Source organism: Fragaria vesca, linkage group LG3, assembly GCF_000184155.1.
Source record: "Fragaria vesca subsp. vesca linkage group LG3, FraVesHawaii_1.0, whole genome shotgun sequence".
NCBI classification, from domain to species: domain Eukaryota; kingdom Viridiplantae; phylum Streptophyta; class Magnoliopsida; order Rosales; family Rosaceae; genus Fragaria; species Fragaria vesca.
Genome location: NC_020493.1, coordinates 9,712,630 through 9,727,366, shown reverse-complemented (window position 1 = coordinate 9,727,366; position 14,737 = coordinate 9,712,630). Strand labels below are relative to the sequence as shown.

The following is a 14,737-nucleotide window of genomic DNA, read 5'->3' as shown; positions in this document are numbered from 1 at the left end:
TATATATATATATATATATATATATATATAGACACACACACTTGCATTTCATTTCTCTAAGGAAGAATATATCTAGAAGCACGCACATATTATAGGATTAGGATGAATACATCTATTTATTAACAGCCACCATGCCAGCTGTGGGAAGCAAGGAAGCATATTAATTGGATGATTAATTTGGATTCCTCCCGACCAGGAATGGATCAAACAGTTATCAGCTAGATTCTATTTTTTATTTTTTGTTGATAAAATCATAATGATATATATTTTTATTTCTTTCAAAATATGTATATATATATACACACACACACTCACTCTCACTGAGTTACACAACATTTTTCAAAATCATCATTTGGAAGAAAAATGTTGATTTTACAAGTTGTAAATCCTAGTTCTGCTCTGTTGAGATTAACATGATTTGGAGAGTTCACATTTGAAGAACAATGTTGATTATTATAAAACTCTAAATCATCAAGGGTGATGGTTGAATCTTATAATCCGTGATTCATCAATCCCAAGTCAGAATTACAACTCAATTAATTTGATCATTATCACTGTAATATATCGTTGTTACAGTAAATTTGACATTTGACATTGGACCCCGTCAAGGATGGTAAATTTGCCCTTGAATCTCATAATCCCTGATACATGGATCCCAACACAATTTTACAACTAAATTAATTTTATCATCATCACTTTTTGTGATATATCGTTGTTACAGTAAGTTTGACAATATGCATTCCACACAAATTTATGTCGAGTCTGTACCACACTATTTCTCAATTAACTCTAAAGCTAGTAACACGAGGCGGCACAACAACGAATTTTCATTCTCAAATTGTGATCTTCATCCCCAACTTGATACATTGCCATCCGTACATGACAATGCAGGGAAGACTGCAAAATACATCATCAAAGGGTCATGACGGCCTCCCCCACTTGTGTTCAATTAAGGACACAATATCAACACAAAATTATTGACTACCATAAGTGCAGCATCAACAGAGACCACAGAAGCAGCTGAATTATTAACAATGAAGAATAGACAGCAGCCAGGAGCCCAGGAGGAATACAACAATACGAACAAGTCTTAGACAAAACACAGAGAGTCACAGAAGCAAGTCAAGCAACCCAGTTGGTTGGAGTATAACTATCAAGTAGAGATAACCAACCCTACTTACGGGGTTGCAGTGTCAAACAGCCAGAGATGGATTATTGAGTTTAATCAATCCTGGTTTGAAAAATGCATAAAATTTTCCATGTCGGGCCAACTTATAAGGGACAGATATGAACTTTTTGTGCCAGTTGATCAATTATTACCAACTACAAGTTGGTCACCTAGCTAGCAACACAGGCTTCAGCTTTGGCCTTTGGTCATGATCAAAAGCTCAAACCCTTCATTTTGGTCAGTCTTCGGCTGCTTTGATATAACAACACATGCCTGTAGGTTTTAGATTAGGCTTTCACTCTCCTATAGAACTGTAGACCATGCAGTAAAGTATGAAGACTTGAACAAAAAGTTTCAGGTCCACTGAAACATCTATAAACACCGGCATACATCGATATCCAGAAGCTAGTTCTGATTTCTGAATGCATGTGATTTAGACATCGTTAAAGTACAATTAGTACCAAGGAAAATTGTTTATATGGTGCGCTAAGTGTTCTTTTCTTTTGTTGAAAACGGGCCAAGTATACTTTTCCCAAGGGAAAAAAGACACCCCTGGCTGAGAAATTGGAATCCACATAGGGCGGTGAGCATTAAAGCTCTATAACACTGTCCACTGTAGACCATGCCAAATCCTTCTACACGTACCAACGATGATAACATGCGTTTTAGATTGGCTGCTCCACTGACATGTTTTGAGTTTTGACGCTAAACTATATTTGGATGTACATCTTGTCCTACTCGAAGCCACAAATCATCATCATCTTTCTCGTCACCATCCCACCCTCCAATGCTTTTTTCGTATTTCAGCAGTATCCCAAACAAGATCTTTCCCTGCATTTATCAGAAAGTTAATATATATAATTCTTGCTGATAACAATGAAGTTAATTAGAATAACATCAGCTTTATATAACTTTCATGGCATACCTTGTCTCTCCTATATGATGCTAGAGTTGACAAAGGTTCATTCGACTTCCGCACTTGTCCAGCTTCATGAACAATGTTAATCATCTGACAACGGTTGCATCCACCCAAAGACTAGGAAAAAAAAAATTTGCCTCCGAAATCAAGAAAGGCACAACACGAGAGCATATAGAAAACATAAGTATAAACTCTATCATTGGCTATAAAAGCTCAAGAACTTAATTAAGCATACTATCCGCCATGAACCCTTGCATGCCAAATAACTACAAACTCACACCATCATTATCCAACATCTCTGCTAGAGTCCGCAACAATTAGGCAGTCATTGGTAAAAGTAATCAGTGTCTTTATTTCAGTTCATGAACTTACTGTGAAATACATATTCCCAATTTTAAGGTTTCTCCATCCATCTTCGGCATATGGTTCACCACCAGATACAACGAGGTTGGGCCGAAATCTCATTGGATTGATTTGGCCTCCTGTTTCTTGAGCAGCCTTTTGTACATCTGCAATAACTATCGAGTTACATAGACTTTCAATCCATAGATATCAGGGCAAAAAGATTCTTATACCGCAAATGACAACTCAGTTGAAAAGAGAAGGCATCAATTGTTCCTCATATCTATTTTTATTTTTATTTTTATTGGAAAACTCTGATACATGTAGGTGATTTGAGACTTGGTTAGATAAGAATGGCTTCAGCTAACTACCATTAGGTGGGATTCAGGTCTTAACCACAAAGTGCTCAACACCTGTCGACATACATTCACAATGTATTGAAAGGGATTAACAGACTATGAGGTTTGATTATAATCAGAGATGAAAAGATTATAATCAAGGAGGAAGGAAAAGAAACAAAAAAGGAAACATGCAACTTCTCTAGGATTTCAAGGGACACGTATTGCATTTGCATTCACAATAGGAGATGACCCAGCATCATCAACTCAAAAAGGTTCAGTTCCGCATCAGGAGTGCTATACTAGTTATGTGACTGAACAGTACAATAGAATGCATACTTGTTTTTAGTCTGCTGTCGAGGTCAGACACGCTTTCCTCCGATATTAATAAGAACTGAGCTTCATTAGAAAAATTCAACATGCTCTCCATCCTTCTGCATATGTCCGTACTTTTGCTCTTATTCAAGCCAAGATTGTATTTTGAGCTAAAACACCGTAATAATGTGCATGGACGACCAATGGCATTGCTAAACCATACGTTGATTTCCTTTTCGTAAGCCTGTACTTCATATCTAAGCCAAAAAAAAAAAATACAATATAACCATGACATCTATGTAACTATTGTACAATAATACAATATACAGAATAACAACAAAAAGGAAATGGTCTACACAACTCCGTAACTAGAATGCATGCAAACCTCAACAGAACTTATTAAACTTATTTTGTCCAGTACAGCAGATCATGAAGTTTGCTATTAATGCAAAACTATGCAATATCCCTCTCAACAAAAAGGAAGACGTCAAACAGAATTAACCTAGAATTTTTTTTCGAGTCACTGCTGATTTCAAGCCACAAAACATACTTATACCTACATCAATCTGTCTCCAGTAAGCTGTGGTTATTTTTTATCTCTCTCCATTATATCATCATAGTTGTCGCTATTAATATCTGTACAATGATTTTCCAATGGTATCTGTGAGTCTGTGACTTAAACCTTTGCAGACCATGTATTTTGATATTAACCATTCTATATCCCTCCTCCAAGTCTTTAGGTCCACACGACATATCATAAACAATGCCACATTCTTAGAAATAAAGAGTAATAAAAAGAAAACTGAATGACAAGCAATTAAAGAAACCGAGTTTTTATAATTTACCTTTGGCCATGTAAAGTAATCTCTTCTCTCCCACCATTAAATGAGTTTGACATAAAGTTGATGGGTAGTCTCACTTGGCATCGGGGTGACTCTACAAACAATATTCCCTTATTGAGGTCAATAAAAGTACTTATGAAGCACATTTCAGGGACCTACAAAACGAAATTCAGAAGAGTTTAAAACTTCAATAATAATCATTTCGCACCACAATTACAATAATTGACCTGGACCCACAAGAATGATCTAAATAACAAAGTGGACTATCCCATCAAAACCAAAATTTACATCCATCTCCAATTCAGTTTTCCCTACAACGGACAAAATCAGTGAACCTGGTAGCTTTATAACTAGCTTGCATTTCAATAGCTGGACATGAAGACTGACATGGAAATAAGTGGATCTACCACCATAGTGTCTTCATTGGTCCATCAGTCCGTGTGTGTGTGTGTGTGTGTGTGTCATTCTACTCCTGCATCAGTAAACTACTAAATTGGTAGTTCACCTTCTTTTGTGTAAGGATTTCACCACTTAGGCTTGTAAGAACCCATTCCCGATCATGACGCAGACCTACTCAAATCATAGAAAAGATCAAATTCAAAATCCTGTTCCAAAACACATTCCAAAAAAATCAACTGGCTAGGCAAGCTTGTGCCTTATTTCAAGAAGCATCTCTAGATGCCGTAGGAAAGTTAATTGAATTAAAATAATATTAAGGAATGGCCCTTGATGCTATTAATCAAAGGAAACGTAAAAAAAGGTGCACGCCATCTGGGACAGTAAAAGACAACCAGAACTGTTCAGAGGCCAACTTTCCACATTGAATCCTGCACATGATTTTATTGGGTAGATAGTAACAGATTTCAAACAGAAACTTCCTGCTGCTAATCTGCTTTCAGGACCTACAATTTATCAAGATTGAACAAAATAAGATTTCCTGAAAAGTGCCTGGGAGTCCACAATCCATGTACACAGGAAGAGAAAAGTTCAGAGCAAAGTATTCTTTTACGGTTATAGCAAACTATTCCCTCTTTTATCTCTGTCGTATCTATGTGGTTACACATAGTACCATTTATGCAAACAAATAGAGGGAGAGCTCAAAAATTTGATTTCACAAGACATCATGGTAGGCAATTCAGTCATATAAACCATATCACACCAAAGTATAAAGCAACATATACAGTAACCTTATTCAGAAAGGGGATGAACCTTGCTTTATTTGATACCCATTTCCAGTCCCATGTGATAATGCTACAAAGGAACTTGTCACAAAATCAATAAATTTCTGCATATCATGAAAACAAAGAAAAGAAAATTAGAGGACTAGCACCAAAGGGTCAGTTTATTTTATTTTTTCTTTTCTTCTCTCTTTTGCTATGTGTATGACAATATTACATCTCCATATACACATCGAATATGACAGACAATTTTGGAATTTACCAAAAATAAACATTTTGTGGTGAGGTTTTCACAGTAGCTTGTTCATGAGATTGGAAAGACATGCAGTATCACTATATACTAATATTTGTGAACTCTGTTTTTCACTGCGGCTTAGAATGTACCTTTGCATCTTCAAATGTTGACATATAACCAAAGGATACTCTCACAGCTCCGGTAGGTTTTCCATGAATAATGTCATTGTCATCCCAGCAAACATGGCCAGCCTGATAAGAATAATTCATAATCTCAGCAGAATCCCAACAGATACGTTCCATCTAGTGGACCAAACAAATTGTATAGAAGTCATTGACTAATTGAACAGTAAGTAGGACCTCAATGTTTGAGAGAAGTTCCAGGTGAGACAAGCCTAGGTATTTCGCACATGCACCGGGATTGCAAAAGCATCCTGTCTACAATGAAAACAAGTGACCAAAAGAAAACTTCCATTAATAACCCTCTCCTTCAACCAGATTCTTTATCAGATATATCTAGGAGATGCATGCAAATGTGAAATAACAATACTTAATGTGCGTGTATAAAACAGAAGAATGATGTTGAATAGTATTTAAGCTACAATTCTATATTAGTGAGCTTGTGACACCAAGGAACTGCAAAGATGCTTTCATACGGTCAGTAGCAGATGAATGATAATCTATAGGACACATGAACAAGGAATTACATCACTACATTATAAAAGTTCCACATAACGTCGAGATATTTGTTGTTCTGGCTCCTGCGGTTAAATCGGTGTCCACCAGAATTCAAGTCTCAAGGTATCCAGCGCAAGATATTTGACGATACCTATACCAGACGTTCCCTTAATGCCTAATGTAACAAGCATAACCACCCAATTCCAAAAAAAAAAAAAAAAAAAAAAAAAAAAAAAACAAAAGACATAACCACCCTCCACAGCTTAGTTTATTAATGCACCACCTTCCAGCTTTATTCTAATGCTACCACACAAATTTAGAAGAGGTCGTTTACTAGCTACAAACACTGGTCATCAACTTAGGGAAGTCTGAACTAAATTATTTTAATTGGAAAGTAATGTCATCTTGTAAGATGTAATGACTTTTGTGGATTAGGGTCACCTATCATTCGTAACTGAACATAAGAACTTAATCCCATCTCCTCACTTCTTTAGGCCACATATTTTTCAGGAAATCCAAATGTATATCTTAAAAAGAAAAAATGATGCCGAAAGAACATCTCTTGAATTTTACCCGTAACTGAATTCCAGATAAAGATGCCAGCTTTTCAACTTCACGGTATCCGTACCAAGTGCCATTCATCCTTTTCAAGTTGAATGAGATTGTTGGACCAAGGCCATGACATAATGCCTGATACAGAGAAGTTGCAGATATATCAGATCAACCAAACCGAAAAACATAAAATAAAGAGATTATGTGGGTCTATTCAGCATTCCCTAATAAAGTCATGTCAAAACTTAAGGAATGATTTTTTTTTTTTCCAGTCTTAGATAGGACATTTTAACTGCTGAAGAATTGATAGTGTTAAACTTCAACTGTAGACCAAACCGACTTAACTTATCTAGACTTTCTGGAGAAACTTTCCTGGTACCAAAGAATAAGGAATTCTACTCTTGGTTGACTGTCATGACTACGAGATGATGCATTCAATCACTTAATTAATGTTGCAGATGTACTAAACAAAATAAATAATATACGCATTATAATAGAAAGTGTACCTTTGACATGCCATAAAGTGTGCAAACCTTGGCTCCATTTTCATGTTTCAAAGCCAGGAGCTTCTTCCTTACATACAAGGCAAGTGATGCTGTATGCCTAAGATGTGACAAGCGCATGCATAGTTATAAGTTATCTCTAGGCAATGATATGGAAATGAAGAAGTAGGCAAGAGAGGTTTCTTGCACAAGATTTTCTCGCCCTTCTATAAAAGTATGAGCAAAAATGGAAGTCTACGTGAAGTGGGATCCGCAAGTAATTATAGAAGTAGCAAAATATTACCTACCGAGATATAGCAGATATAGTCAGTGAGTTCAGAATTTTAAACCCATGTTGAATAGATGCTATGCTCAGGTATGAAATGGTGCCATCCTCAAACAGCTCTTCCACATTTTGTCTTCTTTTCACAAAGTCGATGTCAGCAATCGAGGCAGAAACAGTACCTGTATCATTCTTACAATTATCAACTGCCTAACTATACCAACTTCCTCTAGCAAATTAGATAGTTGCGAACCTCCACTGAAGTAAGTTTTCTTCAGTACTCTAGCAGCATCTGTGGAATTTGAAAGTAAAATATAATATTAGAGAACCATGACCATTATTTTGATATCAATGCAGAAACTTAGTTGAAATTAGAGAGAAGCAACAACCCCTGTTTAAGTAACTACTTGTAATGACGTAAGATTAGTGGAATACAGTCTTCAAACAATTTCAAATAATAAAAGTTAAAGTAGATCTTCAACTTTACAGTATCACCTCCATTTACAACAAACCTAACTGTATGCCTAATTATTAATGATAGTCCATATAATTAGCAAGTAGCAACAGTCTAGACTAAAAGGAGTTACAAAGACTAAACACTGACCAGCATTCTAGTGATAAGAAGGCAATACCATGTCAAAGGCAATAATAAAACAATATAGAGAACCACAAACACCACCATCATATAGTTTAAGATCACTTAATTGTTTACCATTTCGAGCAATGAGGGCGCCGAGTCCAGTTGGATAACCAAATAGCTTAACAAGAAACATGCAGAGAACAAAGCATCAGTGCGAAAGGTATATACATTTAGATACAAACTCCAAAAGGAAACGTCCAACCTACAATACATACCTTATAGAAAGATATAACAACAAAATCTGCTGGATATAATGATAGATCTGGTGGTTCTGTGGCACATCCTTTTGCAGCATCAATCAAGACCATCCAGTGGCCACTTTTTGGATAAGGAGAAATAACAATATATCAAATGCATATTCAAATAAATGAAGAGTTATCAAAATGTAATTCCTCTTTACTACCCAGACAAATGAATATAAACCATAAAGCACACTCAAGTACATAGACCCTAACACAGCCATTTCAAGATTGATCAACAGCAAAGATGAGGGATTTAACAGACAGGTGGCTACAAAATCATGGATATTTTGGAATACAGTAGCATGACTGTCATACTTGCAAAATGGAGAGCTTTCCAAAATTGTTTTTGGATCTTCTTTGATTATCTTCACCAAGTCAAGGTTGAATCGCAATCCTGAGAAATTACACTCAGATGGGAAAGCGAATAAGTTATATGAGCCACCTGCAAAACGTAAAATATCAACATCCAACTTTCAGCTAGATGATCAAGTATCACAAAATTTCATAAGTTTGAGTAGAATTTAAATTTAATCAACTTCTTTTCAAGTCCAACAATTTCTACAGCAGCCTGCAGCCATAAAGAGGCTAGCAACAGCAATAACAGATAAAAGACATCAAAATACCACAAGGTTCATTCATTGTAATATATATTTGGTAAATCCTCAACACTCGAACATCTGAATCTTACAGAATCAGACAAATGAAAGTGACAACAAAATAACCTACAAACACATCAAAATACCACAAGGTTCATTCATTGTAATATATATTTGGTAAATCCTCAACACTCAACATCTGAATCTTACAGAATCAGACAAATGAAAGTGACAACAAAATAACCTACAAACACATCAAAATATCATAAGGATTGTTCATTGTAATATAAATTTAGTCTTAAATCCTTAACAACTGAACTTCCTTAAAGAATAGGATAAATAAATCTAGAGTTTAACCATGCATTAACTATCCCCTCATTTCAGTCCCCTAAACCCCATCATTATGATTACCCAGCATAAACATTTTATCAGATGCATCTAGTTTTTACCAATAATCCTGACAACTGCCATGGGGAAACCAGTGGAACCAAGAGACTTCTCAACATTCAATAATATAATTTCATAACTCAGAATAAATCCATAGATCAGCCCAACACTCTGAACCTTTCCCCTCACTGAACTCATGGATATTAGTGTGCACACAGATACATATTGTTAATACATAGCCAAGAAATGCAATGATACATTACTTCTTAATTTTTCCATAAAATATCATATGTTTTACTCAGAATTACCTTTTGGCTCCTTCTCCATAGATCTAGCTTTATTTCTTCGCTGTACTTCATGATGCAAGACCCTCATGGATGGTACATTACCACCTGATACTCCATGATTCACATGCTCTTCAATATCTATTGCAAAGGCTGCAGCGCCTTGACCAAGAGCATATCTGAATGTAATTAAGGGTTACACAGATATGGAATCACGAATCACTGACTTTTAAGGTGAACGAGAAGAATAAAGAATATTCACTCAACTGCAGAGTACTTGGATCCAGAGTATGTTTGTGTGTCCTAAGATTTTGTTCTATCCAACAATATTTTGTGAGATGCTTATCAACAATGGGAACGCAAGGAGATAGTTAATTCAATGCTTTTAGTCTGACCAGTGTATTTAGGTGTTCTTCAATCAGAGAGGTTCATATCAATAAAACAAAATAAAACAAAAACATCAGAAACAAAATATGAGAGGCAGTTTGAGTAGAGTATGCAGTAAAATGAAAAGGCGGTAAGTTAGAAATTGAAACAGAACTTTCGCTAATGATTACTAAATGATAACAATGATGTTGGAGTGAAGTATGGTAGGATACTCTCTAATCCCAAGAACACTATTGTGATTCTCTGTCATGTATGTAAAACAGCTCTGAGAGCTCCAAGGAAAGGCCTCCCCTACTAGCTTCAGGGCAGCTGTTGCCCCAGAAGTGAATATGCAGCTGTATTCTTTCGGGGATGCTTTGCAGTAGTCGAGGACCTATACAAGTGTGACACCAGAGGCTATTTAGCATACTACTTAAAATTCAAACTTATTCAGATAGAAGTCATAGAACCAAGAAAAAATTATCAGAGTGAACATTACTAGTAAATACCAATTCAGACATAATCTATAGGTCCACTATTTATCCTGAATACTCGCAAATATTGAAGTCCTAGCATCAGAAGCAGCAACAGATGACATATCATACCTGTTGGCGAGCTTCCCTCACAATGTCACTTGTGGCAGAACTGGTATCACTTTGACTATCTAAATTCAAATTAAGGAACTTGATGAAAGCAATCATGAGTCAAGATCAATAAATACAAACACCAACCATAAAAACACACTACTTCCAAATCCTATTCCAGAATCCCGTTAAGAATCTAACAGATCAAAAACCATATACTTTCAATGCAATAGGATACGTGGGTTCCCATACACATTGGCATTCAAATCTTTAAAGATTGCTTCCAGCTGCAACTCAGAGTACAAAGTAGCCCCAGCATGATCCAAGTACACATTCCCTGCATTGCCCAAGTGTGTGCCAAATCCAACAACATCAATAACCAAAACCCAGTTTCCCCCAACTCAAAACCAAACCAATAGAATCCAAAGACTGAAACTTTTCCAGCTCAAATTTTCGGGGGAAGCAATCAGAGAAGAAAAGGTGTGATTTTTAAGAGAGTTAAAGGTGAAGTTTTTTACCATCTAATCGTTTGAACTCGGTTGCTCGGATTTCATCGATGGATTTGGGTCCGTTTGGGTATCCGTAGTCCTCCCCGAATTCTCTGAGAAACTCTTCCTTGGTTGCATCCATGAGAGGACAAGAGTGAGTGGAAACGTAAGATGATGCTGTGTTGAGTGAGAGAGCGGTTCAGTTTGGCTTTTACACCGCCTTGTTTTGTCCGACCATTGTGTTTTGGTCAAACCAGCTTTTTTGAAAGTTTGGTCAAACTAGCTTACCGTACTTGCATTTGTGTTTTGGCACGAAACGTTTAATTCCAAGTTTCCAACCCAGAGGGAGGCGTCGCTTGTTTTGTTTCGCAAAGTGAAATCCATCAGAAAGTAATTTCTTAGGATCTCTATCTGTCTATAGAGATGAAAAACTTAATCTTTTGGTAAACTTTTTTTTAATAATACATTAATACTTTAACAATAGTTAGAAGACATGTCACCGTATGTACTTTTATTGTTTATAAATGATTCAAGCACCATAACCGGTACCTTCATTGTTTACAAATAGTCTCATTAAAAACCTACAACAAAAGAAGTGGAAACCATTAACACTACCTTCATTGTTTATAAATAGTCTCATAAGAGAGCATGTAGCAAGAAAAGTAAAAATCTAGTAACTTATAATTTCCTTAAAACAGTTGATTAGCACTAAGACCTCCATTGGTGTATACCGGTGTACACCTCGTAAACCATAAACCAAATAACTAAATTCAGTCTGATGCTCAAGCTAGGTGACCTGATATCTATGTCTCGCCTTTGCCTTTGGAAATGGGGTCAGCCATCTCACAGTTAGTATATGCAACATAACACATTCCTAATCCAGGTACAATCCAATTACCCAGGCCTAACTCTGACCAATTCCACTTTCTTGAAAACTGAAAAGCCCACATTGCGACATATTGTTCGCTTTGGCCTCCACCCTCATGGTTTTGTCGCCATCAAGTTGAAACCCTAAAAGTTTCAAAACCAAGTTGCTCCAAGAAACTCGAAGGCGCCCCAGGCTGCCTCCTTTTGAAAAAGTTAATCTTCTTACACATTTTCTGTTCTATTTTGACGGAGAGGATTCAGTGTACCGTGGTGCACTATGTTCTAACAGTCAAAGCAAACGTCGTTATGACCAAAAAAATTCCAAGAAACCCAGTAACTACAGTAAAAATATCTATCTGCCTCTCTTCACCTCCTCGTTCGCAAGATCAGTACCATCAATCTCTCCGCCAAGGAGATCGGAGAAGACATCACCAAGGAGACCGCCAAGGACTAGAACTCTGGAACGGCCTCCGCGTCACCGTCCAGAACCAGGCCAAGGTCTATGTCCCTACCGCCGCCATCGTCGTCAAGGACCGGAGACCGGCGAAGATGAAGCGAAAGGTTGCGTTCGCCGACTCGCCGCCGTTATAAGATCTGACGAAGACTCTTGAATCTCCGGGTTATGGTTTCCGGTCGACAGGTCGTCGATCGGGTCGAAGAGGCTCGAGTCTGTTGGTATACCCATAAACTTCCAGAAAGTCGATCCTTCCAAGGTTACACCGGATACTCATTTCCAGAAAGATCTTGGTTTAGATAGTTTAGATGCTGTGGAGATTGTGATGGCACTTGAAGAGGAGTTTGGGTTTGAGATCCCAGACAATGAAGCAGACAAGATCAACTCCATCGGCCTTGCTGTTGACTTTATATCCTCTCACCCTCAAGCAAAGTAGGGCTGGCATGAAGCTTCATTTTATTTGCTGCTGCAAGGAATAGCTGTTGAACTTATGAGCTTCATATCCCTTTTCCACCGTTTTTCTTGTTAATTATACTCTTTTTTTTTTGAATAGTTGTTAATTTACTATATATCTATTTTTTGTCAAGGATAGTTACTGTTCACTAATGACAGTAAAATGACGATTTTGTCCTTGAATTGTCTGCATTCCTAGAATTTATCTCTCTTTCTCTCTAAATCTCTCTAGATTCTTCTCGCCCAAGATCTCTGTGTCTCTCCTTTGGTCGTAACTCAGACCTGTCTCTCTGTCTCTCTCTTCAAGCTTCCACCGCTAGCGCTTAGTTATCTCTTGAAGCTTCCGAGAGAAAGAAACCCATGCCGTGAACTTCAATATCCGATCAAGATCAATCTGACAGCCTTTCTACCTATGAACAATCTAACATCAGAATCCAGACTTTTTCCAGGAGCCATCTGGCCATTTTGATCGGTGTGTCTTCTTTTCCAGCCATGGTACCTCGGTAATAGTAGTCATGTCTAAACCCGCAGCAAAGCGCGTGCTACCTATCTTGAGGTTTGGGTTATTGTTTTTGTTGTGGGTTTGGCTTTGATTTCCTATTCCTTCTCTGTTTATGTTGGTTTTGAACTGATTCGGGTTTCTATTTTGAAGGGATTTTGTTAGTGTTGTAGTTTATGATTTGGGTAGAAATCGAGTTCTTATTTAGTTATGAGGTTTGGGTTTGAAAACGATTTGATGAATGTTTTACATATTTACTTATTCCTGTTAGTTTTTTTTCCCCCAGTGCCTGCATAATCTAATAGAATAATTTTTACTTTTGTCTTGTCGCAACTAGCAAGGGGATATATAATGGTCTTTTTAGTCTGGAGCAGAGACAAGTAAGAGAATGGGGGACTGTTGTTGCTGTTTTTCCACAATGACTAAGCTGAGGTATGATGCTTGCTCTCAACTTTGTTTCATGTAAATAATGTAATTTACTTCAAATATCAACTTAATATTATAGATATCAGATTATGGCTGGAGGTGAAAAGAAAACATCATGTTAAAAAGTATTTGACAATAACAATAGCAGAGAAGACTATCATGAACCACCAATTTATGTCATACGTATATGCACCTCATTTCACTTATATATCATAAACCGTAGCTTGCAGAATAGTTTATTTATCTTCCTTAAAACTTCTGCTACTGTTTTGGTAAAATGTGTAGTAACTAATATCAGTTATAGTATTGTGCAGGTTAAGAGATGATTAGAACTTGCGGCAGTAGTCTCTATAAGAGGAATTTGGGCATAAGAAGATAACTGATCCAAGAGGTAACCATTATTGACTTGATCCAAACAGTTTCTTTATGTTCAGATATACTTTTTTGTTTTAATATAATGAAGTTTAATGAAGTTTTTATCTAATTAAAGGAGCTCGATTTTTTTTCAAATCCTTTTGTCTTACCTTACGCATTCCATATGATTTAAAATGCTTTCATGTTGATTATAATAGAGAGCTTTTGTACTTTGATTTCTATTTGTAACTTTGACTGTTGTTTTTTACCAATTGTAAGTTTAGTCGAGTTCTAGCTGTCCTATTAAAATATGTATGCAATTTACAGTTAGTGCGCTTTAAGTTTTTTTTTTTTTTTTCTAGCTTCGAGTCAGTTTTTGTTTTAATATATTTTCTTCGGCATTAGGTACATCGTTAATTAATGGAATATTATTGGAGACCTATGTGATGGCAAAATATCAGATCCTTCACCCACATGGAACAATGTTTCTTGGAATTTGAAGGTAATGTGACCTTTTGATGCGTTCTATGTTTTGATGTGTAGAGGAGAATGGGTATAGATGGTTCCAAATTGATCATCATGATGTTAATAACCTCATATAGTGATTGAATATAATCTGATGAACATGAAACAAAGAGGAAGAAGCATCCAACATGGATGTGGTGTTTTCCTTTTATGAACTGCATGCAACAACAAACAACTTCGATTTTTAGGGAAGCAGGATTTTGGAGTGTTTACTATAAGTAGTCATCAATACTTATAGTTT

General features: G+C 36.5%; 1 protein-coding gene and 1 pseudogene across 2 annotated transcripts in view; both read right to left on the bottom strand.

Annotated features, from left to right (window-relative positions):
• Nucleotides 1–14,737, bottom strand: part of LOC101292394 — a 1,325,780-nt pseudogene that overhangs the window by 1,165,901 nt on the left and 145,142 nt on the right. The gene's annotated exons all lie outside the window — the stretch shown is intronic.
• On the bottom strand, nt 1,511–11,096 carry LOC101310007 (molybdenum cofactor sulfurase-like). The gene is made up of 22 exons (XM_004294021.1): nt 10,949–11,096; nt 10,669–10,767; nt 10,452–10,510; nt 10,080–10,240; nt 9,505–9,659; nt 8,529–8,655; nt 8,187–8,289; nt 8,044–8,089; nt 7,585–7,623; nt 7,357–7,513; nt 7,073–7,169; nt 6,588–6,704; nt 5,697–5,774; nt 5,487–5,588; nt 5,134–5,209; nt 4,716–4,826; nt 4,430–4,494; nt 3,928–4,079; nt 3,107–3,339; nt 2,460–2,596; nt 2,094–2,204; nt 1,511–1,999 (listed from the first exon to the last, which is right to left on the bottom strand). The coding sequence occupies exons 1-22, from the start codon at nt 11,058–11,060 to the stop codon at nt 1,874–1,876; spliced, it is 2,463 nt and encodes an 820-aa protein (XP_004294069.1). The 5' UTR covers nt 11,061–11,096; the 3' UTR covers nt 1,511–1,873.

Excerpts from the sequence above, each read along its gene's own strand:
- LOC101310007 (XM_004294021.1), bottom strand. The coding sequence starts at position 11,060 with ATGGATGCAACCAAGGAAGAGTTTCTCAGAGAATTCGGGGAGGACTAC. Across the intron at positions 7,514-7,584 it reads GAAAACTTACTTCAGTGGAG|GTACTGTTTCTGCCTCGATT; the intron begins GTTCGCAACTAT and ends AGAATGATACAG. Across the intron at positions 3,340-3,927 it reads ATTACTTTACATGGCCAAAG|ATATGAAGTACAGGCTTACG; the intron begins GTAAATTATAAA and ends TTTTTGGCTTAG.